Consider the following 26671-nt stretch of genomic DNA (forward strand, 5'->3'; position numbering starts at 1 on the left):
CCCAGGGTTGTTTAGGTCCTTTCTACAGATCCTTCTCCATTATCAGTCCAACACACATGCATACACACACACATACATGCACATAGACAAAGCAAAAACAGTTACTCGGTCACAGGGAGAAAGACAAGAACACTGGTAATTACCCACTGCATAATTTACTTGGAGCAGCAACAACATGCCAATTAATGTGATTATGATTTCCCAGAATAAAAGCAATTAAATATTGCCTGAACTCAGTACTCTAAGTCATGGAACACTGTGAGATTCAAAGACACAAAGGAACTTGCAGAGGACCAAATTTAACAGCAGACCTTCCCCCTACCTGAGCTGCAGAGCTAGGGGTGTAGGCATAATCTTTGCCCTTATTCTTCCAATGAGGGTTGGGTAAACACCCACCAACTCCACCACTGTGATGTGTCGAAGATCCAGGCCACACTGTGCTTGCTGTAGGAGGGAACCAACAGGAAAAGTGTAAGTACAGCTAAAAAAAAAAAAAAAAAAAAAAAAACTTCCACATCAAACTGTGACTAACAGAAGCAGTAATACTCTGTTTGTGGAAGGTTCTTTGCCCACGCCAAACCATCTCCCAAAACAGTTGAGAAACTGGAGTTAAGCTAGTTGCTATAAAACATAAATACATCCCTAAAGGAATCATTCAGAAATGACCTGGCAATGGAATTTTGAAAATCTAAGCAAAATGGCAGTTGATGATATTTCCAGAAAGAGTAGCACCTTGCATGAGTCAAATTTCCTAAAAAGTGTCCAAGACCACCCTCAAAGATTCTAACTTTGTCTTTGCTAGGAAAAAAGACTATTTCCGGAATCTCCTTTGACCTCGTTCCCACCCTCTATATCCCTCTGCTAAGTGTTTCCATATTGACACCAGAGGCGAAACAAGGTTAAAAGTTCCAGCCCTTGAAGCTGGCTGTTGCCAAAAGCCTCAAGAATGTAGCCAAACTATTTGTGTGGCAGGAAATTTTACTAGGAGTAGCAGTGGCAAAAAGGGACAAATATTTAGCCATTAGCTGAATCTGACTGAAGGGAAAAGTAAATTTTAAAGTCTTAAATTATTGAAAACTACATGATTTTTACCATAATTCCACAGAAACTTCCTATATACAGTGGAAAAATCAGTGAAAAAGTTATAAAATACAAAAATGTACTTTTCTATTATTCTAACTGAAATGAATAAGCCAATCTAGTCTTTCTAGAAGGCTCTTATTAAAATGCAAATTTTAATTGAGAAGAGGTCACATATAAAAACATCTTGATCCAAAGCATATCTAACTACTAACTTAAGTAACTCAGCAAGTACCTGAAGGAAAAAGGACAAAGCAAGGCAGAGTATAGCAAATATTTTCTGCAAAAGCCTAAAGAGTAAATATTTTAGGTTTCCACAGGCTGGATGGCCCGTATCTCAAGTATCAAACTCTGCCAATATAGTGCAAAAGCAGCCTTAAATTATTAAAAAAATGAATGAATGTGTGTTGTGTCCAATAAAGTTTAACTTACAAAACCAAGCAATGGGAAAAATTTGGCCCATGAACCTTAGTATACTGATAAAGAAAACAAGATGCTTCGCTTATTAATTTTTCTGTGGAATAGAAGAGTTCAGGAAATCTGTGTCCATGGAATACTGGAATACGCTGCAATGCCAATTACCCACCAATTTAAGAGGGTTGAACATGTGTTTTCTGAAGAGCAAGCACCTGAGAGGTGATTGAAGGAGAGATCAGGTGACAGAGATTGGGAGTGTAGATGTAATAACTTTGGTTCCTATCAAGGAAGCCCAGAAACTTTTATTTGGCTCTGTAGAGTTCCTGGGAAGATTATCAAATTTGTGTAATAGTGAAGAAAGACTTATTATTCATTAAGACAATGCACACATGAGTAGTAAATTGTAGTCTTTGATTAAACCAAAATTGTTCTAAACACTTAGTTCTAGTCACAGTAATAAAGAAATGATTCTCAAAAATATGTGCAGCACAACTGTGTCCATGACACAGCACACATCCTGCCTGTTTAGCTTTCAGTAAGGTTGGCTACTCCCAGGCAAAGCCAGCTTCAGAACAAAATCAGGCAAATTCTGGTCTGATCCTTATAGTTTTTGGTTCAACAAACCCCAGGAAAAGAATGCTGGTAGCCTCATTTAGAAGTTGAAAAATTTACACAGTGCAAAAGAGAACATTTCCTGGAAAAGTATTCCTCAAGCTTTAAAATGCTTAGAAATCACCTGGAGTATTTTATTAAAATGTAGATTCTGATCCAGGAAATCTCAGGGAGGGTCCTAGAGATGTGCATTTCTAAGAAGTACCTAGGTATGCTATTACTGCTGATCCAAGGACAGCACTTCGAGAATCACTATTCTAAGAGATGGTTGGAAACACTGTAAGAGTTGGCAAAATTCCATGGTGAAGAATGTGGAGCTTAAGGCCTAAGCCTGGGTCAGCCATTTGGGCAGACAACTGATTAAACACCTCCAGCCTAGGCATATCCTGGGTAGGTTGAGCAAAGACAGTTGTCCCAGGGCCTGGTCAGTCTGTCAATTAGGCTTATTAGTGACAAGTCTCATTGGTTGGAAAACAATTGGGTTAGCTCTGGGGAGTCATTGTCAATCAGGTTGTCCTCTAGTACCAGAAATGAAGTTACCTCTAAATTGCTGGTTCCTGAAACTCACCCTAAAAGGATTAGTCACTGAGCATAGACTTTACTTTCAGTGCAATGCTTCAGCCTTTCCTGGTAGAGATCACTCTCATTTTGGCCCCACTCAAGGACTCACCTGCAGCATTCCCAGCTGTAGCCTGTAGAGGAGGTTTCGTGCTGTGGGTGTGGACACAATGAGGAGTCTTCTCTTCTCATAAAACTGGTCAAGAAGTGCAGCCGCGGACCTGACACCCACGTTGACATTCATGGCTATAATTAGAAGTAGCTATATGAATCAGAAAACTGCTGCATGTCTGGCTTTAGCATAGTTTGCAATGATACACACAGCCATGTATATGAGAAGCAGATACTGAGAGAAGGATTCAAGCGTAAGTAGTTTATTTGGGAAGTGGTCCAAGAAGCACTGGTACAAGAGTGAGAAACTATTATTTTCCTCTTGCTGCTATAACAAATCGCCTCAAATGCATTGACTCAATATAACACAAATTCATTCTCTTCAGTCCTCGAGTTCAGAAATCCAAAATGAGTTTCAATGAATTAAAATTCAAGGTGTCACCGGGCTTTCCTTTCAGCATCTAGTGGCCACCTTCATTCCTTGGTTCAAAAGGAATCTTCAGAGACACCCATGTAATATCTTTAAATTTGTCTTCTCTCTGCTCTCTCCCTCCATCATTTCTATCTGAATCTTTTGACATTTCTACTACCTTATATACGGACTCTTGTGATTACTTTGGAATTAATGGATGCTCCAAAATATTCTGCCCATCTTAAAAGCCCTAACTTAATCATATCTGCAAAGTCCATGTAAGATAATATATCCACAGATTTAGGCAATTGAGATACAGACATCTTTGGAGCATCATTATTTTGCCTACCTCTGGAAATGAAACAAGGAAGGGAAGTAAGCAACATTGAGTGGGTTATCAAGCAAGTCATGGCTCTGGGGAACTGGAAGTCAATTCCACTCAGTTACTGTGGGAAACAACAAACCCATGCACTTCACAGTTATCCCACTGGAAGAATGAGAGAACTGGAGTGTTTATATACCAACTGCTCCATCACCACCTGATGACTCCTTATGGATGCATTAATTCTCTGTCACTTCCAGCTAGTACTGTTCATGGGCCAAGCCAGAAAAAAAGAACTCACAGATAATAATCTAGGTTCTTGCAGAAAATAGTCTTTGAACACAGATAGAAATGTCAAAGGTACATGAGCCATGGCCACAGAGAACATGGTAAAATGCATTTTAAAGATGGATAGGTAATTAAACAAATAAATGACAACCAGTCCCAATTGAATGATTAATCAAGGTCAATGAAGTGCATTTAATACTTAGGTCAGCAAATAGGCCTGGCCCTAGAGAAGAAATAGAGGAGGAAAAATGAGGAAGTTATACAAATGATTTATAATCTTTACATTCCCATTTCAGACCTTAAATCTGCACCAAAGTGTTTGTTAATTTGCATATTCATTTATTCAGCCAAAATACAGTAAAAGCCTGTTATATGTCAAACTCTATTCCAGGTACTAGGATATCATACTGAATAACACAGTCCTTGCCTCAGGCACTCATAGTATAGGACAAACCTGCTCAACAGAAATGAAATGAAACTCTCTATTACTTTTAATTTTCCTAGTAGCTTCATTAAACAGATATAAATAAAATAATTTTATAATATATTTTACTTAACCCAATACATCCAAAATACTTCATTTAAGCAATATAAAAAGTAAGGATGTTTTATAACCTCTTTGTATTAAGATTTTGAAATAGGTATATATTTTATACTTAGTCCATCTCAGTTTAGACTAAACTCATTTCAAGTGCTACAGAGCCACGTGTGGTTAGGGTCTCCCATATTCAAACACGTAGGCCTAGGATCCCCAGGCCCATTAATATTAGCATGATGGCCATGGAATTATTAGCTGGGGAGTAGGGGACTTGTATGTTCTTTTTACTGCAATGATTGATATTAAAGATCTTTAGGCATTTAGAATATATATATATATCCCACATACAGAATAACTAGGATTAAAAGGAAAGGATAAAGATGAAAAGCTACCAGGGAATAAGTAAAAAGAGAGGTATATAAATAAGAATCTCCAAAATTTACTAGGTAGCCTAGATTTTACACTACTTTTGACACTTTGCCCAGTGAGAATAGCTGGTGTAGAATGAGGGCTTACCCTGTGCCCGGCACTGCTCTATTCACTTAATTCATTCAATCCTTCCAGCCACTAGAGAGGTAAGTGAGGTATTCCTTTCTTTATTTTAAATAGGCATAAAGATTCCAAGTGTTAAGAGTCTGTGTGACTGTCAAGCTAGTACTGCAAAGCAAGCATTATATTGTCTATACTCAGCAGCATACTGGCTAGGTGAGATTATGCATCTGCAGAAGAGATCAACAAAGGTAACTAGAGCACACTTTTTTGATTTGTAATGTCACCAAAGGCTGGCACTCAGTTACCACCCCTAGCTTTATACTTAAAAGACAGGACAGGGAAATCAGAAGACAGAGGCAAAAGGAGAAGAATTAGCAAAATGAGATTTAGCAGAAACTATGTTTGCCCACTTGGGTGATAAGGGACAGCAAAGATCATTTCAAAGTGCATGAAATGAAACCTTCTTTCCCTGTACTGAAATCTAAAATCAAGAAATCTCCAAGTTGTCCTGCAGGCTGGAGAGAGGGCTGCACACATACCTGCACAGGTGGGTTCTGTGCCAGACCAAGCCAGGTTGGACTGACATACTCGGGCAGGGCTACCCTGAAGCTCATAGCCACCAATGCAGGAGAATTCACAGGTGGCTCCGTAATTGTCACCATCACTGGAACACTTCATGTAACCATTCTCTGGGACATTGAGTTTGCCACAGCGTCTAACTGTAGGAACACAAGATAAGAGTCTTAGTGCTGAGCTCTCTTCTACAGAATAATCAGGAAAGATGAGGACTCAGAGGCCTCAGTTTTGCAACAAGGCTTTTATATTCTCCTGTGAAATAAGTGAGGGGACAGTGATGACAATTTTGTCATTGAATGGACCTTAGAATGGCAGCTATCCACACCAACAGTACTACAATCAATTAATTTAGTTCTATGTATTATAATTGAGGAGGCTGAGCCCAGAACAGTAAAGGGTAAAGATGATTAGCAATTAGCTATACAAACCATGAGGCATAAAACAATCCTTAGAAAACACTTTTTTTGCAAGTACATCAATGGTTTGGAACATGAAATACATGGTCTTGTGGTAGCCCAAATTTAAGCATGCTGGTTTTAGAAGGACTCACAGGCTTTAGATGGTCACCCACATTCAGGGATGGAAAAGTTATTGAGTAATGTTCTCCTGGGACAGGCAGCTGTGGGCTCTTGAAAAAACAGAACTGTGGAATGTCTTATATAATCTGTCAGTGCTGATCCCTATCAGTGAAATCCAGACATTAAGATAAGACACTGATCCCAAACTGGCAAGGATCCCTATGCAGGGCACTCAGGGTTCTTGCATGAGAGCCTGCTACACTTTTCCCTTCACTCTTTTCTGGAGGGGGAGAATCTCATAAAGTACTCTTACCTCTTACTTTAACTCGAAATTTGCAAATGCCCTTGTTCTCAGCTCTGTCATAGACCGTATACTGGATCTTGTGGTCTCCTTCTGGAAAATTTGAGCCTGGGGGAAGGCCTTTTAGAATAACACTTAGAAGGAACAAAAAACAAAAATGCCAAAGATGATTCTTACAGACCAAAAAAGCCCTACTCTGCATAAAATGTAGGCATACTGAAGGGGAGACATGGGGACATTTTGACCAGAAAAAAATATTTTGTGTTGAACAGAATTTCCTGAGCTTTCTTCTATTTCAGAAAAGCAGCTTGAGATCCATGAATGGAAGGCTGCAACCTTCCAGGAAGTTTAGAGTACTTTTTCTTGCTGAAGAGTATCACTAAAAGGGGGCGGGCAATCATCTTCCAATCCTACCTTTGTTCCAGGGTGAACCTGAATTGCCTCACTATGGGAAGGACAAGGGAATTTTTATGAGCAAACAAATGAGAGCTATAGTCAAAGCAGTTACTGGCAATTTGGACCTGCCAGGGTTACTAGAATATTCTTTCCTTTTTTCTGTCTAGATCAGTGGAGACCTGTCTTGAGCAAAAGCCAAGTTATTTGATTCCCTCATTTATTCTAATAATATAATGATACAAATATTTATTTGTACTTATATAAAGCTTACATATGTCAGGCATGATTCCAGGCATTATACATATATTAGGTTTTTTAATCCTCACAAAAACTCCATTAAGTCAGATTGTCTCCACAAATGAAGAAATTGAAGCACCAAAAGGTTAAGGAACTTGCCAAGATCACATAGCTGGGGTGACTCCAGGGCTTTTCTTTTTGCTATCTGAGAAGAAAGCCAATAGCTACAACCTAATCAAATCTTTGTTTTGCCATATTTAGATAATTCCACTTCTTACTAAGTACTTAAAAATGATGACAATATTTGTTAATAGTGGAAATGTGGAAATGTAGTTATCACTGTCACTACTGAGAAAAGCCTTACATATAGGTGGGTGAGGTGACCATTTACACGTTATGAAGTAAGGTGTCTTGGAAAAGTGTCACAAAGCCCACTATTTAGAGATATGTCACTCCTAGCTTTAGATATTTTCAGACCCTTAGGAAGCACAATGTAAATTCAGATAAACCTAAAGGGAATAATATTTCAAACATGAGTGGCTGCTGTCCTTTCTGAGACTGCATCTGTGACACATAATTAATAGAAGGAGTTGACAAGGGAATTCAAAAGAAGTACCTGTCTCAGAGCTCCACACAAGAGCCTTCTCTTTAGAAGTAGAGCTGAGATTAAGCATGAGGAAAAGGAGTCACAGAAGAAATGCCAGGAAAGCAAGGATCTAGGCAGAAATGAGAAAGGGGCCACGGCAGCCTTCTGTGACCTCATCATCAGGCTGGCTCACCTTCCCTATGGCATCCACTTTGAGCCTGTGAGGGCTCTGGGCTGCAGAACTCTGGAGGCAGACAGTTTGCCCTGACCAGAGGAAAGGGCAGAGGGCTACTAAGTTGCTCTTTTAAAATGTTACATTTCTAACCATAATAAGTAGGTTACCCACAAAATGCCAAGGTGAATATCTTTACAAAATTTTTAGACAAGTGGAGGTATTTAGTAACTATATTTTGTGTTTATTGTATAGGATTTCAGCAACAAGAACAGTTTCAAAAGTATAACTATGTGTTAAGAGGTGGGAAGATATTGCACTAGATCCCAAAGATACATAAAATCCAATCCCTGATGATGTCAACTGACTTACTATTTTTCCATTTGTGTGTGGAGGGGGGGTGTGTTTAGTGGCCTGCTTTTTTATCTCAATCACCCTAAGTTTCTCCTAAGGGATTTATGCCATGTGCATGTGATAGCAAGAAACTTTTTCTTTAAAAAGTCAGGTTCTATGTTTCCCAGGCTGATTTTGAGATCAAGATTCTCCTGGCTCAGCCTCCTGACTACCTGGAATTATAGATGTGCACCATCAAAAGCAGCAAATAGTCAAACTTTATTTTTACAAAGTTACAATGAGAAACACAACTAGTATCATTTTTTAACTAGATGATATACTTGGGAAAGATATATTAACAAAATATGGCATATAGTCAAAAACTATAGTAAATATTTAAATTTAAAAATATTACAGTAAAAGATATACTGATTAATACATCTTTATATCATTAATGCCCCTCAAACAATTTTCTCTCAACTCCAACATACTTATCCCATTATTCTTGTCACTTTCTAAAGCAGTTCTGGAAGTCCTTTTATACTGAGTATCTTTCACTGGACTGCCATAGGTGCCTCAATGTCCTAAATTGATTGAAAATGTTTATCTTTCATGATTGGTTTGACTTTAGGGAGTGAGTCAAAAGTGACATATTGCCAGGTCCGGTGCGCAAAGACTCATCATAAGTTTTCTTCTTTTTTTTTTTTTTTTTTTTTTTTTTTTTTTTTTTTGTCTTTTTGAGACAGGGTCTCTTTAAGCAGCTCAGGCTGGCCTTGAGCTCACTTTGTAGCCTAGGCTTGTTTTGAACTCACAGTGATCCTCCTGCCTCAGCCTCCCAAGTGCTGGGATTACAGGCTTGAGCCACCACGCCCGGATCATAAGAAGTTTTCTATGAACCTGCCTTTCCAATAGATGGCACATAGCATTAGCATTCACCTTATTTTTGATCACACCTCCTAAAGATACTTACAGAAAACATTTTCCACAACTACTTCAGAAAGTGGCAAGAATGATGGAATAAGTGAGTTTGAAAAAAAAAAGGGAAATATTTTGAGGAGGATTTGTGGCAAAATGTCCTTTACTGTAATAATTCTTTAAAACTTAAACATTTACTGTTTTTGATCACATCTCAATTATAAACAAAATTCTAGGAATGAGAGACATGATCTCCTTTCACAGGAGATGCCTGTCATTGCTAACAATTGCACAGAACTGTTTGGTTTTATGTGGTCTGGAGTGACAGGATTCTAGTAAGTCTTTCTCTATAGTGGACTAGAGGATGAATCAGAGGCATCCTTTTGTCCAGAGATGGAACCTGGGGTGGTCTAGTTGGGCTATGTACTTCAAGGAAGAAATAGCAGCATGCATAGAGCCCTCTATGAAAAATTGTGCTGAAGTAGAGGCCAAATGATAAATTAGAAGATGCAGTTGAACTTCATCAAAGGAAACTACTTGTTTTTAAAACATCTCAGAGAAATATCAAACCATCAGTGCAATGAGTCCTAGAGAACAGGATAGAGGTGGGGAAGAAACAGAAGACACGGTTTCTTTCTTATAAGCTTCTGTAAGTGTTTGATGTCAAAAGTTTAAAGAATAAATTGAAAATCAAAATTATTTTTTTAAAAAAAGGGGATGTGGGAAAGTTTTGCACTAAACTAGTGGTGTCAAACCTATGGCACATGTGCCACAGCAGGCTGTTTCTTATCACTGAAAGCTTTAAAAAGGTTTACCATCTCTTCAACCATACCCAGAAAGCACAAGGTGGACCACTGCTAGCCCTATCTGGAAGACACAGAAGGCTTCTCAGTGCAGGAGATACCTTCAAAAGGTGGGCCTCTAGGCAAGCAATGGGAGTGATTCTATCCTCTAATTTACAAACTGGCTTTCTGTTTCCCCTTCTGCTTTTCCTCTTCCCTTCTTCCTTCTGAAAATATTTACTGAGTGCTAAGTATATGTCAGATATTGCTCTGGCATTTAGGGATATGGAAGTGAACATACTACAGCAAACACAGGCAATTTTCTAAGTAGAATAAAGAATGTGTTAGATGATGACCAGGGAAACCATGTCTAAAAACATAAATAGACAAGAATAGATATACTTCCTCACTCTGTGTCATAAATGTCTTACATAAAACAGATAACATCACTCCAGCTGCCAAGTTTTGCTTACTCAGTAAGAATGCCATCTGCTGTGTCTCTTCCTTCTGGGGTCTCCCAGGACACCCGAACTGTCAACTTATTGGGCTCTGCAATGCGTTCCTTCACACTTGGACATTTGATTCTAGGAGGTTCTATATCTGCAAATATAACCCAAAACATTGTCACCGTCAGTATGATATAACTTAACAAATTGGAGCTCAACTCAACCTCTGGGTACTCTCCAGTTTTGAAGAATTTGCTCACTCTATTTCTCTTCCACCCTTCATCAACCTCTTTCAGTCCTGCTGAGTTCTGAAAGTTGTTTAAGTACTCATATGCACAGGATTAAACTTGCAATCATCTCGCCTTGCTAATTACTGTATTTTGTGGGGTAAAGCATTAGGTACAACTTCTTCTTTCCCATGCTTCCAAACTCTGCCTAATAACTTGGCAACACTGTAGTCATTCAACTAAAGCCAGAAGTCATTCAACTTTAACAAGTCCCTCCTGCTTTAAAAACAACATCACAGAACTGTGTGTGATGTTGCACACCTGTAACCCAAGTAGTCTGGGAGGCTGAGGGAGCAGGATCACCAGTTCCAGCCCAGCCTGGGATACTAATGTCACAGCATATTACAAAAACATGTACCCTAGGTGTCATCTAGTTGAGTGAATTCAAGGCAACAAATCTTCACAAGTGTCTATTTACCCAAAGCCTCATTCCAATTGCTCAGATTGTAGGTGCAAGAAAAGCAGGTGTCCCCAATTTGTTAGAGTTTAGTCTATGAAGGAAAATGGCCCTGCCCCAGGTGAGGTAAAAGTAAATGCAGTGGAGGTATAAAGGAGCCCCCAACTCCCATTTTATGATGTGCACGCTGAGTCTCAGAGAGCTTAGATGATTTATTTAAAACTATGCATGCTGACAGTGGCAATATGAATTATAGCACAGACCAGAGCACTTAGCACTGTAGCAAGTTCTCTTTCTTTCTGTTATGTTGGGTCCCAAAATAGCACTAAATATCTGTACCTGTCCGCTTCTCCATCTGCCGCTGGAACACACTTATGGTTTGGGGTTCTGAGATAGCAGGGTTACCTGGGCTACAGCCCTTCAAAGACCTCCCCAGTTTCTCTACTACTTTTTCTACGTAGGAGTAGAAATTCTGCCTCTCACTATGAGCATGATTTGATGACAAGGGCTAGAAATTTTTTAAAATGTCAATTCTGCACTAGGCTGTATCTCATCTTGTAGCTGAAATGAAATCACAAGAGGAAATTCAAACTTTTGCAAATTCTACTTGATGATTCTGAGCAGGTAGAGAATATGTTTAAAGAGAGCGTATGACCTTCAGTTCTGCATTGCTTTACCTATCAACCAGTGATTATCTTAGCGCTATTACAGTGTGAATGAAAATTAAATATCTTTTTGATCCTGAATCACAAATGTCTTTGAGAGTTAACTGGATCAAGTAAAATTCTTCATATGCTTTCTTCCGCATCTTATCTAATAACTTATCATTTTATTTAAGGTTAGAAATTATGAAAAATTTGTTAACCAATTTTACCTTTAGCTATCGAAATTCATTTTCAATCTATGCCATGCTTCAATGAAGTGTGAATTAACAGTCATAATCCATTAATTCTAAATTGAATAACTACCACACTATTGAATCCAAGTCACTACTGACTGTGAGATGCATCCCAATTTCAGAGATATTAAAATGTGAAAAAATATGCCTCATAGAATTGATACTATAAGTGTAATGATGAAATGGAAGGTGCTTGAATTGCACTGAAGGTGTCCATTTTCAATTGTTACTTTTTTTAAACTCCATTTTTTCACTATGATAGGTGATAGATGATAGACTTTCATAATTCAGATGAGCTTTTCACAGCGTTGGTTGAATCAAAAAGACAATTATACAATGCCTCCTGTCTGGTGGCTAAATAAAGCTGGAAATTCCTTTATTTAAAAAATACCTATTTATTAGCAAGTATTGATGGCACACATCTATAATCCCAGCATTCTGGGAGACTGAGACAGAAAGATTGGAAGTTTGAGCAATGGGCAATTTAATGACTTAGCAAGACCTTGCCTCAAAATAAAAATGGGCTGGGGATATAACTCATTGTAAAGGCCCCAGGGTCAGGGGCTGGGGATTTAGCTCAGTGGCATAAGTACCTGCCTTGCAAGCAGGTGGTCGTGAGTTCGATCCCCAGTACCAGAAAAAAGAAAAAAAAAAGGCCCCAGGGTCGACCCCCAGTACAACTCCCAATACACATATGAAAACACTTTAAGCAAAAGAAGTGGAGCTGAGGAGAGCACATGAATTCCCATATACAATTACACTACGTAAATGACCATATTTTCTTAGAAAAGATACTATCAGAAACAAGAGAATCTCTGAGTTTCTGAGTCAGGTAAACTAAACATGTGCATAGCATACTGTTTCACTTTTCTGTACCAACAGTATGTACTGACAATGTGAGGAAACATACTCCAAAATAGGTTATCTTGGCAGAATCTCACTGCTTCTCACAGCTAGCTGTAGTCTGGCTAACAGTGAACAGTCAAAACCGGCCTACTTTTCAGATGTCTTACTCTGCCAAATCAGAGACAAGGAAAAACAAATCACCACAAATAATAGATAACATTTGTTGAATTTTTCCTATGTGCTCATTCTATTATTTCATTATTCATTAGACTGAATAATGTTACTCTATATCATTCCCATTTATAGAGTGGGAACCATTTCCTCTCTTTTGGAATTTCTTTGTGGTATCACATTATAAAAACACTACTACATATTTTCAATTTATCTTAATAAGACAAATGCTTCTGTGTGTCTGCCTACTGTTCACTTAGTGTTTTGGGATTCCCTTTCCTATAAATCTTTGAAGATTCCCAACCAGACTTGATTCTAATGCATTCGCAAGCAGCTGTTGTACCTCTCAGCTGATGAGACCAGCTGGCCTGTCCATCAGCCAATGCTCCAGAGTCTGGCCTATTGTTCCCTAATCATGACCACCATAGCTTTTACATGTTATAATCCATCTCCATGAATGAAGTGAAAAGTTACTATAGAAACATAATTACTATTCCCTGTCCAGTCAGAATGCCTGCAGGGCCAATTATTGTGTAGAAACCCTGAAATCTCAGTGAAAATCATGGCTTCTGCTCTATGCTCAATACACTGGAGAATTCTGACAAGCTGTGTCCTTTTTATGTGATCCATTTCACTGTCTGCATATAAAATGGGAGAAACAAATATTCTAAAATGTTTCAACTACTGAAGCTGAACTGTTCATCTGGGAATCTTTAACATGTCTGACAAGGTAGGTGGTGAAAACAGGAAGGAAGTTCAAAAGGACTAGTATTGCCCAACAACTAACAATAAAATCAAGGGAAGTTATGCTATGCCAGTTCCAATTCTATGGTCTTCAAGAGTCTGGCACCTTTAGTTTTCACTAGCTTGGAAGCCAGCTGCCATGTAAAGCAGTACAATTGAATAAAGAAGTCATGTAAAAAGCATAAGAACAAGAGTGAGAATAAAGTAGGCAGACTCAGATAGACTTCAGCCAATAGTTTCCTCAACTGAAGCACCTGATATCTGAGGGAAGCCATCTTGGATCCTCCAGCCCTAGTCAGCTATCTCAGTTATTACCAAAGATAGCAGAGATAAGCCATCCTCATGGAGCCTTGCCCAAGATTCCAATTCAGAGAATCTGTGAGCAATAATGTAGTTCTTTGAAACCACTGTGGTCTATTGTGCAGAAATAGGTCATTAAAATAAATATAAATGAGTTTGAGGTTGACAGTGGAGATAGGAGAATTCATTTTATGGGGCACAGGAAGTAAACGACTGCCAAAGGCAGAGCAAATTTAGCCACTGAAAATTTATCCAGTTGTTTGCTTTCCCTAGTCACAGCACAATCCCTGTGGATGGCTCTGGAAAGTGGTTCCATTTCTTTGGCACCATAAGATTTCTGAGAACTTTCCAGAAAAAAACCAAAGAAGCAGGAAGGGAAGTAATTAAATCCACAATTAGAAGTCAGCACATTCATCTGAAAGGAGCCCAACTAAAAATTCACTGGTCATACCTTTATATCATAGTAGACCATTAAAAGTTTACTTGTTTAGTTTGCACTGGCAAATCATGTAAAGTAAAAACTGGATCAATATGCCTATCAGATTCTTTCAAAACTGTAATTAGATTCCTGAAAGTTTGCAAAAGAATGTGTATTTGTCAGTCCCTCCCAAAATCAGCATAATTTATGATTATCTGATAGTTTTATTTTTAGCCCCAGTGATAATTTGTTATCAATTGAATCATGCATGGCAGTCCAACTGTTCCTATGGGTCACTAGGTAAAGCCATTTGTTAGACAGTTGGGAAACAAGGAAAATATACCACCAATTTGTATATTGCAAGTTTCAGAGATATTTTATTCTAGAACTTTTCTAATATTAATAAATCTCCATCTAGTCTATAGGAAACACAAAATAAGTAAGCAATTCAAAAACTCAAGTTGGCTTATGTACTGTCCTCTGGTAAAGCAACAAAATGGATACTTGCATTGCAAAAGACCTTAGCTGGATTTTCTCATCTGTGCTTTCTGGTGTTTTTGTTTGTTTGGTTGGTTGGTTGGTTGGTTGATTTTTTGTACTGGGGATCAAAATGATGACCTCATACTTTCCAGGCAGATGCTTATGACACTGAGCTAAATCCTTGGCCTTTCATCTGTGGGTTTTTATTTATTTATTTATTTTTAATTTTATTTTTTGAGAGAGGGTCTCACTATGTAGTTCAGGCTAGCCTTGAACTCACTGTGTAGTCCAGGCTGGTCCTGCCTCAGCCTCCCAAGTACTGGGATTACAGGGGTGTGTCACCACCCCTGGCTCATCCATGGTTTTAAAATCTTTTTTTTAATGTTTTCTTCTCTTCCTGGCTAGACAACTTTGTTTTGCTAGAGGAGAGTTCATGTGTCTATTCAAAACCCAGTCTTTAAATGAGGACTTGTAATTTCAACTGTTCAATGTTCTATATAACCAAAAACAACTAAAACTAGAAATAGTATCAGCCCCAAACAATAGTGGTTCCATTCCAAAAAACTTTATTTTTGTATCAATGGAAGTTGTGGTTCTTTACATATGTTATCTTCTGCCATTTTCAGGGTGGTCTTTGTTTGTTTCATTGGTTTTTTTGTTTTGTTTTTGGCTCTTACATTTATTTATATTCATTTATGAAATGACCATGAACTTAAATCTAGCAGAATGCAGTCAGAATAGGATAATTAATTTTAACTTACTGCATTTTTAAATTAGCTAGCCCACTGAAGCAACCCCTAGGAGTCAAAGAAGCCCCAGTGTTCCTTCTTTCCACTCAGCCTCGAAGAGAACTGCTTCTGATTTTCTTAGCACTCAGCACAGTGCTGGCCAAGATGTGCTACTCGAAGTTTTATGGAAACCTGCTAATAAGTCACCATATGTCAGCTCTGAAAATAGGTTGAGGCTCTGAGTTATGCTCAAGGACCACCTATCCTTGGCAACACACAAACATACGTAAAAAATAATTTAACGCAAAGTCAAAGAAGTAAATGATACTTTCTGAGTAAAATTCATGGGTGACAAACTCCAGCTTGCTTGTCACCAAAATAAAAAACAAAAGCACTGCCCACTTGCTTTGTCTGTTCCTTTTTATTTTCCGTGCGAGCTTTAAACTCTCTTGTGGCTGGCTTCACCCCTTTCATCACTCTTACCCAATTCATGCACAATTCCCCGTGCCCCCAAAACTTCCTTGAACAATGTCTTGGCAAAGAGTAATATAAATCTTCCGAAGTTGGGGTGCAGTTTCCCTCTCTTGTTTCTGTCTCCCTGCCTGTGTCTCTCTGGGAAGGTCCCAGCACCATCTGGTACGGGTTTATACATGCTTGCTACGTTTTCAGAACAATCAGCATTTCTTTCCATTGTTGCACACAATCTGGAAATCTGAATGGTATGATCTGTAGAATGTTCTGCCAAAACTTTTTAGCACAAAGGTCTTTGAGTTTCTCCTTTCCTACCATTACCTCTGTCCCTCCCTTCCTATATGAAGGAACAAATTAAAGTTTTTCTCCTTTGTTTTTTTTTTTTTTTTTTCAATCAGTACCGGGGATCGAACATATGACTGCGTGCTTGCAAGGCAGGTGCTTATGCCGCTGAGTGAAATCCCCAGTCCCCCTTTGGTTTGTTTTTAAGAACACCTTGCACATACTAAAGTACAGGGAGATACAGAGAACAACATCTGTGAGGTGCTCTTCTGATCAGAACACCTGATCTTAGACAGTGTCCTTCAAGAAGAACATGTGCAGAGTTTATATCACTCAAGATAGTCCGTCTGCACCTATTAAGCAGGACTACTGGGTGGGCTTCTTTTCAATGAGTACTGTAGGATTCAGAAATCCAAATCCTCAGAGAAAGGGGTTATGACACACATTCTGCTAACAATCAGTTTTGCTATAATGTCTCTTTATTACTGACAGCATGAACGTCACAGATTCCACTGTCAGGAGGAATAGTTGCCATATACGTCCATTAATGGGAGGCCTTCTCATGAGATTAGAAGACCAAAAGGACACACATGCCATTATTCCCTAGGAGCTTCCATGGGTGTTTCCTGGGTTCCTGATTTCTCATAAATAATGGCGGATAAAGAAATGTCAGCGTCAGGGTGGACTCATGGGCTTAGGGGTGCACTACTCTCCCACTTTCGCTGCTCTGACCCTTGGTCAGTAATGACTTTCAGTTGTAATAACTATATCATATTTGTCCTCCTTCAGCTTTCCCTATACTTTTATAACCAAAGTTCCTACAATAAATTCCTCTGCGTTTGAAATAACTAATGTGGTTTCTGTTGCCAGTGTTACTGATCCATAAAAATGCCTACTAAATACCAGAAGAAGAGACGAGTAGAATAAATCTGAGTCTGTTATTTGGACCTATTGCTCTTGCCAAATGGATCCAAAGTGTGGTGCAGGCTGTAAATTTGATACAAAAGAGTTTGGATCTCATCTTCAGGCTGATTCCTTGGCAATAGCTCCTTGGCAGCTAACTTCAGAATGAGGCGAGTTAATATCACTAGCAAAGGCAGTGGGCAAAGACAGTGGGTAGGATTGCCACTTATTAAGACACCTCAGACCAGGAGAATTATGTGGTATCAGCCTCCATGAGTTAGCATCACATTTATCTTACACTTGAAGTGAAATGTGCAGACACTGAGCAGTTAGGAAGGAGTCTTTAGGATAAAGCACATTAGCAGATTGGGCTAAAAGCTTCTCTGGAAGATGGACAGACACAAGCAGGGAAGATCCATGCTCACATGGCCAGCTGTCTTGGCACCTTAGGACCTGAGCTATCTCCAAAAACTTCAGGCCTGAAAGGACCTGGAGATATAGTCACAGGCTTGCCTCTAGGCAAGCTCAAGAAAATCAAGTGACCTTTCAGGTCATTTATAGAATGGGTGGGTGGACTAGACTATTCTGTAAGAGTAGATCCTGGCAGCTCTCAGTTTATTATGAGTAAATGGCCCCCCTATGACAGGGTCGTAACCACTTGGAGTAATTTAAAAAATACCAGTATACGGGCCTTTCTGATTCAGTGGGTGGAAGAGGATGTGAGAATTTGCATTGCTAATAAGTTCCCAGGTGTTTTCTGTTGTCCCTGCTGCTGATGTTGCTTTCAGGGCCACACCACATCATGAGAACAAATCAATGCCCAACAAACCCAGAATAAGGTTAAATATATTCAAATTCCTTCCTACTAAGCAAACTGAGCGCTTGCTGACCACCAGTTAACAACAAAGAAATTGTATCTGTCAATTGAAATGCCTACACATGTTCTCTGCAGGATTCTCTCTGCAAATGTCAATAAATCTGCTCAATGCTACAGGGCAGAAACTCCAACTGACCTATCAGACATGTGCTATAATTCTGCCAACCTGCAGTTGCCTCAGAAGCAATCCAAGAAAGAAACAAAAACCTTACAGAAGCCATAAGCTTTGAAGTCAGCTCTAAGATAAGAGACTGAAGTTAGATCTAAGGCTAAACCTGGGAGCCAGGGATGAAGAGAGCTACTGAAAACACAGCTGAGTGCTTAATGGTTCACATGCAGAATATTGATACTAGCTTTAAAATCTACCATGTGAATACCCCCTGCTCCTCCCAAAGCACTGTACTGAGAACCATGGCATTTTCTTACCCACACAGGTGGCTGGTCGGCCACTCCAGGCCTTGTTGTCCATACATGTGACTGTTCGCTCTCCTTTCAATGTGTACCCTGGTGAACAAAAATACTCACACCGAGAGTTAAAGTAAGCACCATCTACACACTTAAAGCCTCCATTTGTTGGCATGGCAAGGGTAGGACATCGCTTTTCTGAAAAAAGGAAAAGAAAAGAAAATCAGATATTTAGTATTTCTTTATTTTTGTCCATTGAATTTCAGAATCCAGAAACGGTAATTATACAAAGAGAAGTTCATTGAAATCTAACAGGTAGAAGAATTAGAGAAACGGTGGTTGGATATATGTACACCACACAAAACAGACACAGAATTTCATGCCAGACAGGCTTAGAGTGACTGTTTTAGGCTGAGTTTCGCAGAAGCAGACTCTGAGATGGGGATTTGGGTGCCAGTGGTTTAGTAAATAAGTCTCCCAGGGAGACCAGTGAGGAGATGATGAAGTCAAAGAAGAAAAAGAGGGAGCCAAAGGGGGATCTGAGGCTGTCAGCCTCAGTCACAACTCTTGTTGGGGAGCTCTGTCTCTGGAGGATGAAAGACTGGGCCTTTCTTAATCCTTTAACACTCAGCCCTTGGACAGCTAAAGGGTTCCCAGGGAGATTCTTTAAAGGCAGTCAGAAGCTAGGGGCTAGATACCTGCAACTGCTCAAAGGACACCAGGGAGATTTGGGGAAAATTTTGTTTGAGTGTCCAGTGTAGTCACCTAGCTGTATAGACCGCATGCTTTGAATCACATGCCTTCAAACTTGAGCCTCTGTTTCCCCAACAATGAAGTTAAAGCAATGACACTCATATGGAGAGCATTTTGCAAACTTTGAGTGTGTGAAATACTTTGAGAAATGTACTAGTTCTCAAAGTGTTGGCTGTTTCGAATAACAAAGACATGTAAAATGTGCTTTAAGAGTGCTGTACCATGTGTAGCTTTTCAAATGAGAGAATACTTGTCTGGAAGCCAGCCCCTAAAATGCTCTCTTGAGAAACACTCCATTCATGCATTATGGATCACTTCTTCAGTGACTCATTCCTGCCTCTCTAAGCCTTACTCTTTAGGAGACCACTTCTTTTATATTGTTACATTTTTCTTTAATTTGCTACCATAGGTCCTTGGCTTAAGGCCCTTCTTGTACTACCTCATGGTTTACACCTTTTCTCAGCTGTGTGCTGTTCTGTGAGACTCTTCATGGCAGAGCCTTGTGTGTCTTATTTGTCTTTAAATCCCCAGCACCTCTTCAGGATCTAGCATTTAGTAAGCAAACATCACCTATTTGCTGAACAAATCTCTTTTGTGTTGGTTACATCCTTCTCTCTGAAAGGAGCCATCACACTTCAACCATATTTTAGAAACCCAGTTCACAGGAGAGTTTTTCTCATCAATGTTCAGTGAAAAGAAAAGCCCCAGTCTCAGAACCAAAGGACTTTTGCTCTGATTGTCCTCAAGGATCTGGAACAAGGCCAGGCTACTCACGTTTGCAAATGACCTTGTGGGACCACTGCTTGTTTGACTGGCAGATCAGCTGGGAAGGGCCATGCAGCTCATATCCCTTCTTGCATCGAATGTCGCACCTGGTTCCCAGTGCTGTTTTGTAGTATCCACCTGGAGGGGCCCTACAGTATACATCCCCATACTTCACCTTGATGGAAGAGCACCACGGAGTGTCTATAGGTAGTGAAAACAATGGAGGGAAGCAATAAAAAACGAGATAGACACAAAACATGTTACCCTACTTCTTGTAGGGAAGATGCTTCCAGGATGGCTGCTTCCAGATATTGGACCTCCAGTAGTACCCTGTTTTTCCTTAGATGTCTCTGCATAAGAAAGCTATGATATAGGGACTAGGTGTCAGACACAGCTGAATATGAATCCAAGTGCCTCTGTAACCAAATGAGTGATCTTGGACAAGTTACCTCACCTCTCTGACTTAATAATTATACCTATGCCACAGGGATCTTATTTGTACTAAATAAAAATGCATATCAAGCACCTAATACAATGCCTAGCACATAGGAAATGGTCAATGAATGCTTAATCTAGAAGTATTTTCTCTAAAGAGATCCTTAAATCTCTTGGTAGCTATTGATATCACTCTGTACTGTAATTTTAGCCATCCATGCATAGTATGCGGGGCTCAATAATGGTTAATTTGGATTGCTTCCCAGCTGTGCCAATATTCTACATTAAAAAATCACAATACTCTTATTTACTAAATTGAACTATCCTACAATTTCCAGGTTGTTGCAGTAGCAGATAATTTTGGTTTAAAATCACAGAACAATTGCTTTTCATAGGGAAGTAGCCCCCTTCTTCAGATGTCCTCATTTAGGTAGGAGAGTAAACTCTTCCAGAATTGCAATGTTGCACAGTGTTCTGACTTCAGTCTCATAGCTGCCCAGAGCATAGCCAGGATGACATTAATAAATCAGAACCTATCCCCTGCACCTCTGAAAGGTGTTCTCTGAGACTCATAAAACATGAGGGCAAAACTAGCTTATTCATGGGGAACTTTCCACATGGCTACCTCAACAATATTCTACAGTCGATGGGGACATAGATGAACTTCCTTAAATCTGCAAGGCTAGCAGTGCAGTGAACAAGAGCCATTTCCTTGCAGCTGCTGGCTCTTCACTCACTCCAGGACCTGGTTGTCAGTGAGTGGGATCCGTGCGCCATCATGTGGTCAGGAAGGGGGACAGACCCTGTGTCACTTTGTTAGAAATTCTCTTCTGAGGATATAACTTATAAATGCATCTCAGCTATGAAAACTGGTGGTCCTGTCCAGGTCTTCTGAATGCAGCACTTTTTTTTACTTTTGTGATGTAACATTCCCTTATGCTTTTTTTATTTATTTATTTATTGATTGATTGATTGATTGATTGATTTTGACAAGCAGACAGTCCTACTCTCAAAACTGAAGTAATACTCTCTAGATTTTCAGGATAAATATGATGTCTTCACAGCTTACCTTAAATCTTATCAAATTCATATGTATACAGACTTACAGAAACTCACACCAATCCTGAAGACCTTCCTTGAAGAAGTGTTCTTCCTCCAAGGGTTTACATACACAATTTGTATGCACTATATATATTTTTCTAAATATATGTATATAAGAGCTGCATAGACATACATTCTAAATTTATATGCTTCCATTAAACGTGCAGTCAGCAGATTGTGCTCTCTATCCTGAGTCTTTAAATTGTCCTAAAAGTGCTCCCTACAGTTCGAGACACCTTTGCCATTGTCAACATATGGGCTGAGGGGTACAGTTTTCATTTATTTGCAAAAGGAATTTCTTTTGGAAGTCTTCCATAAATAAATCTTTTGGATGTATTTTGACAGTTTAACAGCTCTACAGTGACTGTAATTAAAATGTCACTGAGTGACTTGATTTTAAAGTATATACAAACAATAAGTTAAGGTGAATTAGCATGTTTAACATAGATGTTTACAATAAGGAAGTTTCTTGTGCTGCTTCAGTTAAGACAGAGTTTGCTAAGTAGAAAACAAAAGGTATTATTTAGAAAGACTTTTTGTTCCCTGGGCACATATTTTACCCATCTGGTTTACTTTGTACTTTGCAATCCTATAGAGTCAAAGTGGGTCCCAGGAAAAATGACCCTAAGACACTAGGCAATCCCTACTTACATGTAAAGGGGCACTGTACACATATATGTTTTAAAATTTTAAATAAGGGACTCAAAGATAAAAACAAAAGACATTTGTTTTTGAAAAACCCTCAATCAGTTAGTTAAAAAGTTTTATGAATAAGAGCATCTCTTTATGCCAAACATCTGATTAGGAAATTTGTGCTTTGCTTGATTGGTTAGGCTATAAAGTAAGTAATGAGTTCTTGCATTCACAAATTAAAGCAAATGTCCTATGTGGTGGGAATTATACCTGGGCATAGGAACCAGACCCCAGTCATCATTAGAAAGATTATTTTTGTTGTTGTTGTTGTTTGGTTTGGCTTTAGTTTTGGTACCAGAAATTGAACTCTGGACCTTGTGCTTACCAAGCAGGTGCTATCTGCTGAGGTATATCTCCTGCTATCTAGAAGGAATTCTTGCTTCTGTGAAAAACAACTGAGGGACACTAGTTGAAGGCTGACCAACACTACCCTGACTCTCCTACAGCTCAGACCTATCACCGTAGAGCAGTGTTCTCTTGCCAGAATGTGGACACATTTCCTGGTCAAAAGCCACAACAAAATTTTATTAATCAACTTTCTTCCAATTCTTTCTTCATTGTAAGAAGTAAAGAATTTCAGAAAAAATGCATCGAAATTTACCTTCATTTTTCCCCAAAGCTCTCTAAAGCTTCAGAGAGATGTTTTAGCCATAGAAATATTTGTGGATATACTTACCTGGGCCTTCATAGAAGGTTCTTGATTAGGCTTTCTATACCTGTTGAGGGTGGAATGCTGAAAATGTGCAGAGATGCAGTTTTTTATCATTAAGTTTTATTTTAGCAACACATTTTACTTAAAATTTTCAGAGCCACTCAGAAACAACATGATGAAATGAGCTTATGAAAATCAAGTTTTCTCATTCCCCATTCAGAGTAGTAAATTAGCAGCACTGGGTTCAAATTTAACCTTGGATGGCTTACTCTGGCTGATTCTGGCTGCAGTGTACAAATCAGGCTGAATTCGTGGCTTGATTTTCATTTTCATCAGTTACAGCTGGACTTTGCAGAAGTGAGGACAGTAAAGAAAGTTAAAAGAATAAAATGACCATTGGGGTGCTGAAGGACAGCACTTCAGAGATTTCCAAATGCTTTTCTTTCTTTCTTGTTCTTCTGCTTTCTTTTTATTTAAAATGGGAGCATATGTCGATTTATTTTAAAGTATGTTTTTACTGGACAGGTAATTTAAATTTAAATTCATTGCGTGGTCACTTTATTACTGTTTGCTCCACAGGGCAAGAGGGAAAGTTCTCCTGGCATCAGCAGGTCCTCATTAGCACAGAAGCAAAGCATTCACCTTTATATCTAGTGTGTGAATACTCAACTTCATCGTCTTCTAGCGGTGAGTCTCCAGATCCTATAATAAAAAAGAACAGAAACTGCAGCAAGAAAAGCCACATGGTATGATGTATATTTTGAAGCACTGTTTTGGCATAGTCCAAGCAAGAAGTGATATTAGAATGCAGAGCCAAGAGCAAAAGCTTCTGTGGCCATTCATGAAAGACAGGTGCGACCTCTCAGAGTGAACCTGGTTGGACTGAGATCATCAGAACCAATCCAATTGAGCTTGGAGTCATTTTGGAATCACTACATGCCAACTGAAATTCTGTAATGGAGAAAGAAAGTCAACTTCACTCTGAGAAGATGCCAGTGTATATGAGTCTCATGCCAGGGGAGAGGCAGTAAAATGTGTGTGATTCAGATACAACCCACAGTTCATTCAGCAGGTAAGGAAAACTCAGTAAAATTATTTATGGTACCTGAAAATCTGTCCATTTTGTGAAATTAATATTGTTGGAGGATAAAGATGTAAATTAAATGTTTTACCTTAATGACCCAGAACTTCAAAACTGCTTTTGTACATTTGCAGGAAATGAAAATTGAAATGAACAATCTATGTTTTTTAACCGCCTCACCAAGCCATTTAAAAATATAATTTGTTAACAAATCTTTCTACCCTCCCCAAGAATAGCAAAACACAGGCTCAGATATAAAGTATGCACATCATTTTTTGAGATTATCTCCTGGAAGTTGAATCTGAATCATCCTTAGAATATTAAACATTGAATTCCAGTGAATGGTGGATCCTGAATCCTTAAAGTGGTAACAGCTTCTCAAATTCAAAACGGTATTCTTAAATTTAGACAAATTTCCTCTAGACTTCAGAGTAATTACTGACCCCCAAGGTTGCATATACTGGCCACACATTTACTTAAAAGTACCTGTAACCATAAAAGACAAGAACACACTCTAGTAAGAAGTTACGCAAATTTCCAAGCATGAGAAGACAGTAAGTAGTCCCTATCCACTGGTATTCTAGATGAAGATATAGAGTGTGAAAGCTGAAAGTGAGGCAGTGATGCCAATTGGACCATGTCCATTTGGAAAGGATTCCCTGAGAAACCCAGTTTTGTGTCTTGCTTTTGAAACCATTATGACATTATTGCACACTTCCTCACTTGATCTCTGACTACCCATGCCCTTAAAGAACTACATGATGTACTCTGAGTAACATTTTGGCCATTCTTTAAAGATCATGCTACACAGAATGTTAACAATTGTTAGTTTTGAATTATTTTTATTAATAATTTTTCATTTTTTCATAGATGTAAAAAGAGTGTTTTTTATATTTTCTTTCTCAATATCTATATACATTCCATTAAAAGAAAGAAAAATACTACAGGCTACTCATTGTTACACATATATCCAAAAAAAATGAACAAGGAAAGCAACTAGAAATGGCTGCCAAAAACCTATACTCAAGTTTCTTGATCTGGTTATTTTGCCACTGGGAATCTATCCTAAGGGGGAAAACATGTGACTCTATAAACACACATATACAACAACAACAACAACAAAAGCAATAAAAAATGTATGAGCAGCAATCTCAGTTGCTCTTTTTCACACACACACACACACACACACACACACGCACACACACTTCACCAACAAAAATCAGCAGTATGAGCAGCAAACTCAGTCTCTCCTACTCTTGTTCTCTCTCTCCCTCTCTGTCTCTTTCTCACACACACATTTTCTTCTCGGCTTTCCTCCTAGTTTACTTATCTACAATATATCATATGGATGACCCTCAATCTATTCAATGGAGCTTTCTTCAGCACTAAATTCCATATGATAACTCCTGATTCTTTTACTCCATTCCAAACAGACTCCATCAGCCTGACATTTGGACATAAGTGTATCTCAATGGTCCAGTCTTGGTTTTTGGCATATTTCCAGACTATTTTCCCTCTGACATCCCTTTTGACTCAAATTATACACCATGTACTGAAGACAAATCCATGAGTATAGTTCCTCCTAAAAGCTACAATTTTCAACTATTTTATGGATGTCTCTCTATTCATATTTACCCTATCCTAAGCCAGGATTCTATTCTCACCATCTTATCTCTGCATCCTCCAGTTTTTCCCATTTCATCAAATTAACATCAATTTTCATCTGATCTAAAGCTTTTATGCTATCTTTCTCACCTATTACATTCTTATATCCCATGCTTTTCAAATCTACCCAGAAAGGATTCTCAATTTCATTACCAACTCTACATTTGAACTGTCGTTGTCTTAGTCTAGTTAATAGTCTTTCTTTCTAAAAGTTTTTATTCTACTTCAAACAAGTGTGTGCCAATTGTACAGGTCAATGGAGTACAATATGCTGTTTTGATACATGTATACAATGAGTAATTATCAAATCAAGATAGCATATCAGTCACTTCAGGCATTCATATTTCCTTATAGTGAAAACATATTTTAAATTTTGCAGCAATTTTTACTGTTAACTCTAGTCATTTTATTTCCCATAGATTATTTGCATTTATTCCTCCCATCTAACTTTTCACCCACTGCAGGTCTTCCTATTCAAACTCTCTCTACTAGCCAATGTTTATACTCCCAAAACCCTCCTTCTCTCCTCCCAAAGAAAAGACAAGGTACACTTGACATTGCCTTCAGAGTTAAATAATATTCACTTATGGAAACACATTTCATGGTTGTACGTATCTAAGGCACTAATTCTATAGGCCACAATATCACATTTCATGTGATATTGGTCCTGATCTGGTCCTAAGCTATCCAGACTTGGTCCACAAATACCTCATGACTTCAGAATTTCTCTACTATTGCAGCATGTTTTTCCCTCAGAATAACCTTTCCACTCACATCTGCTCATCAAAATTCTTCTTTCAAGTGTCATTTTTATGATACATTCCCTGATCCCCAGACATTTAAAGAAAAAAAAATCTCCACAGATAAGTGACAGAAGGATCAAGGCACAAATAGAATAGAACAGGAAAAATTTTTGGCGTCTGGGAGATCCGCCCAGCCTGCGGGAACTTTTGCCCTGACCTGGGGACCCAGGCCGATTTCCCACCAGACCCGGGGACCAGGCCAGTTCAGAGACTGTAGCAGCTGCAGCTGGGAGCTCTGCCCAGCCTGCGGGAACTTTCTCCCTGACTTGGGGGACCAGACCGGCTCACCACTGGACCAGAGACCAGGCCGGAAGGGTAAGAGTAACAGCTGCGGCTGGGAACTCCGCCCAGCCTGCGGGAACTTTTGCCCTGACCTGGGGACCCAGGCAGGTTCCCCACCAGACCCCAGGACCAGGCCAGATCA

At 39.0% G+C, this 26671-nt stretch overlaps 1 protein-coding gene across 2 annotated transcripts in view; it reads right to left on the reverse strand.

Moving 5' to 3' along the window:
• The window catches only part of Srpx (sushi repeat containing protein X-linked), a 106095-nt gene that overhangs the window by 5641 nt on the left and 73783 nt on the right, over positions 1-26671 (reverse strand). Inside the window, exons 2-9 of one of the 2 annotated variants that reach the window (XM_003469341.5) lie at positions 23341-23400; positions 19827-20018; positions 18321-18497; positions 10120-10246; positions 6238-6359; positions 5370-5549; positions 2780-2913; positions 323-444 (exon numbers count right to left, since the gene is read on the reverse strand). In XM_003469341.5, the coding sequence (XP_003469389.3) occupies positions 323-444; positions 2780-2913; positions 5370-5549; positions 6238-6359; positions 10120-10246; positions 18321-18497; positions 19827-20018; positions 23341-23400 (1114 nt within the window). The remainder of the gene's footprint in view (positions 1-322; positions 445-2779; positions 2914-5369; positions 5550-6237; positions 6360-10119; positions 10247-18320; positions 18498-19826; positions 20019-23340; positions 23401-26671) is intronic. The other variant, XM_063245697.1, reaches the window with a different exon arrangement.

Source organism: Cavia porcellus, unplaced genomic scaffold (genome assembly GCF_034190915.1).
Source record: "Cavia porcellus strain 051 isolate PalLab524CR breed Dunkin Hartley unplaced genomic scaffold, mCavPor4.1 scaffold_3, whole genome shotgun sequence".
Classification (NCBI taxonomy): Eukaryota; Metazoa; Chordata; class Mammalia; order Rodentia; family Caviidae; genus Cavia; species Cavia porcellus.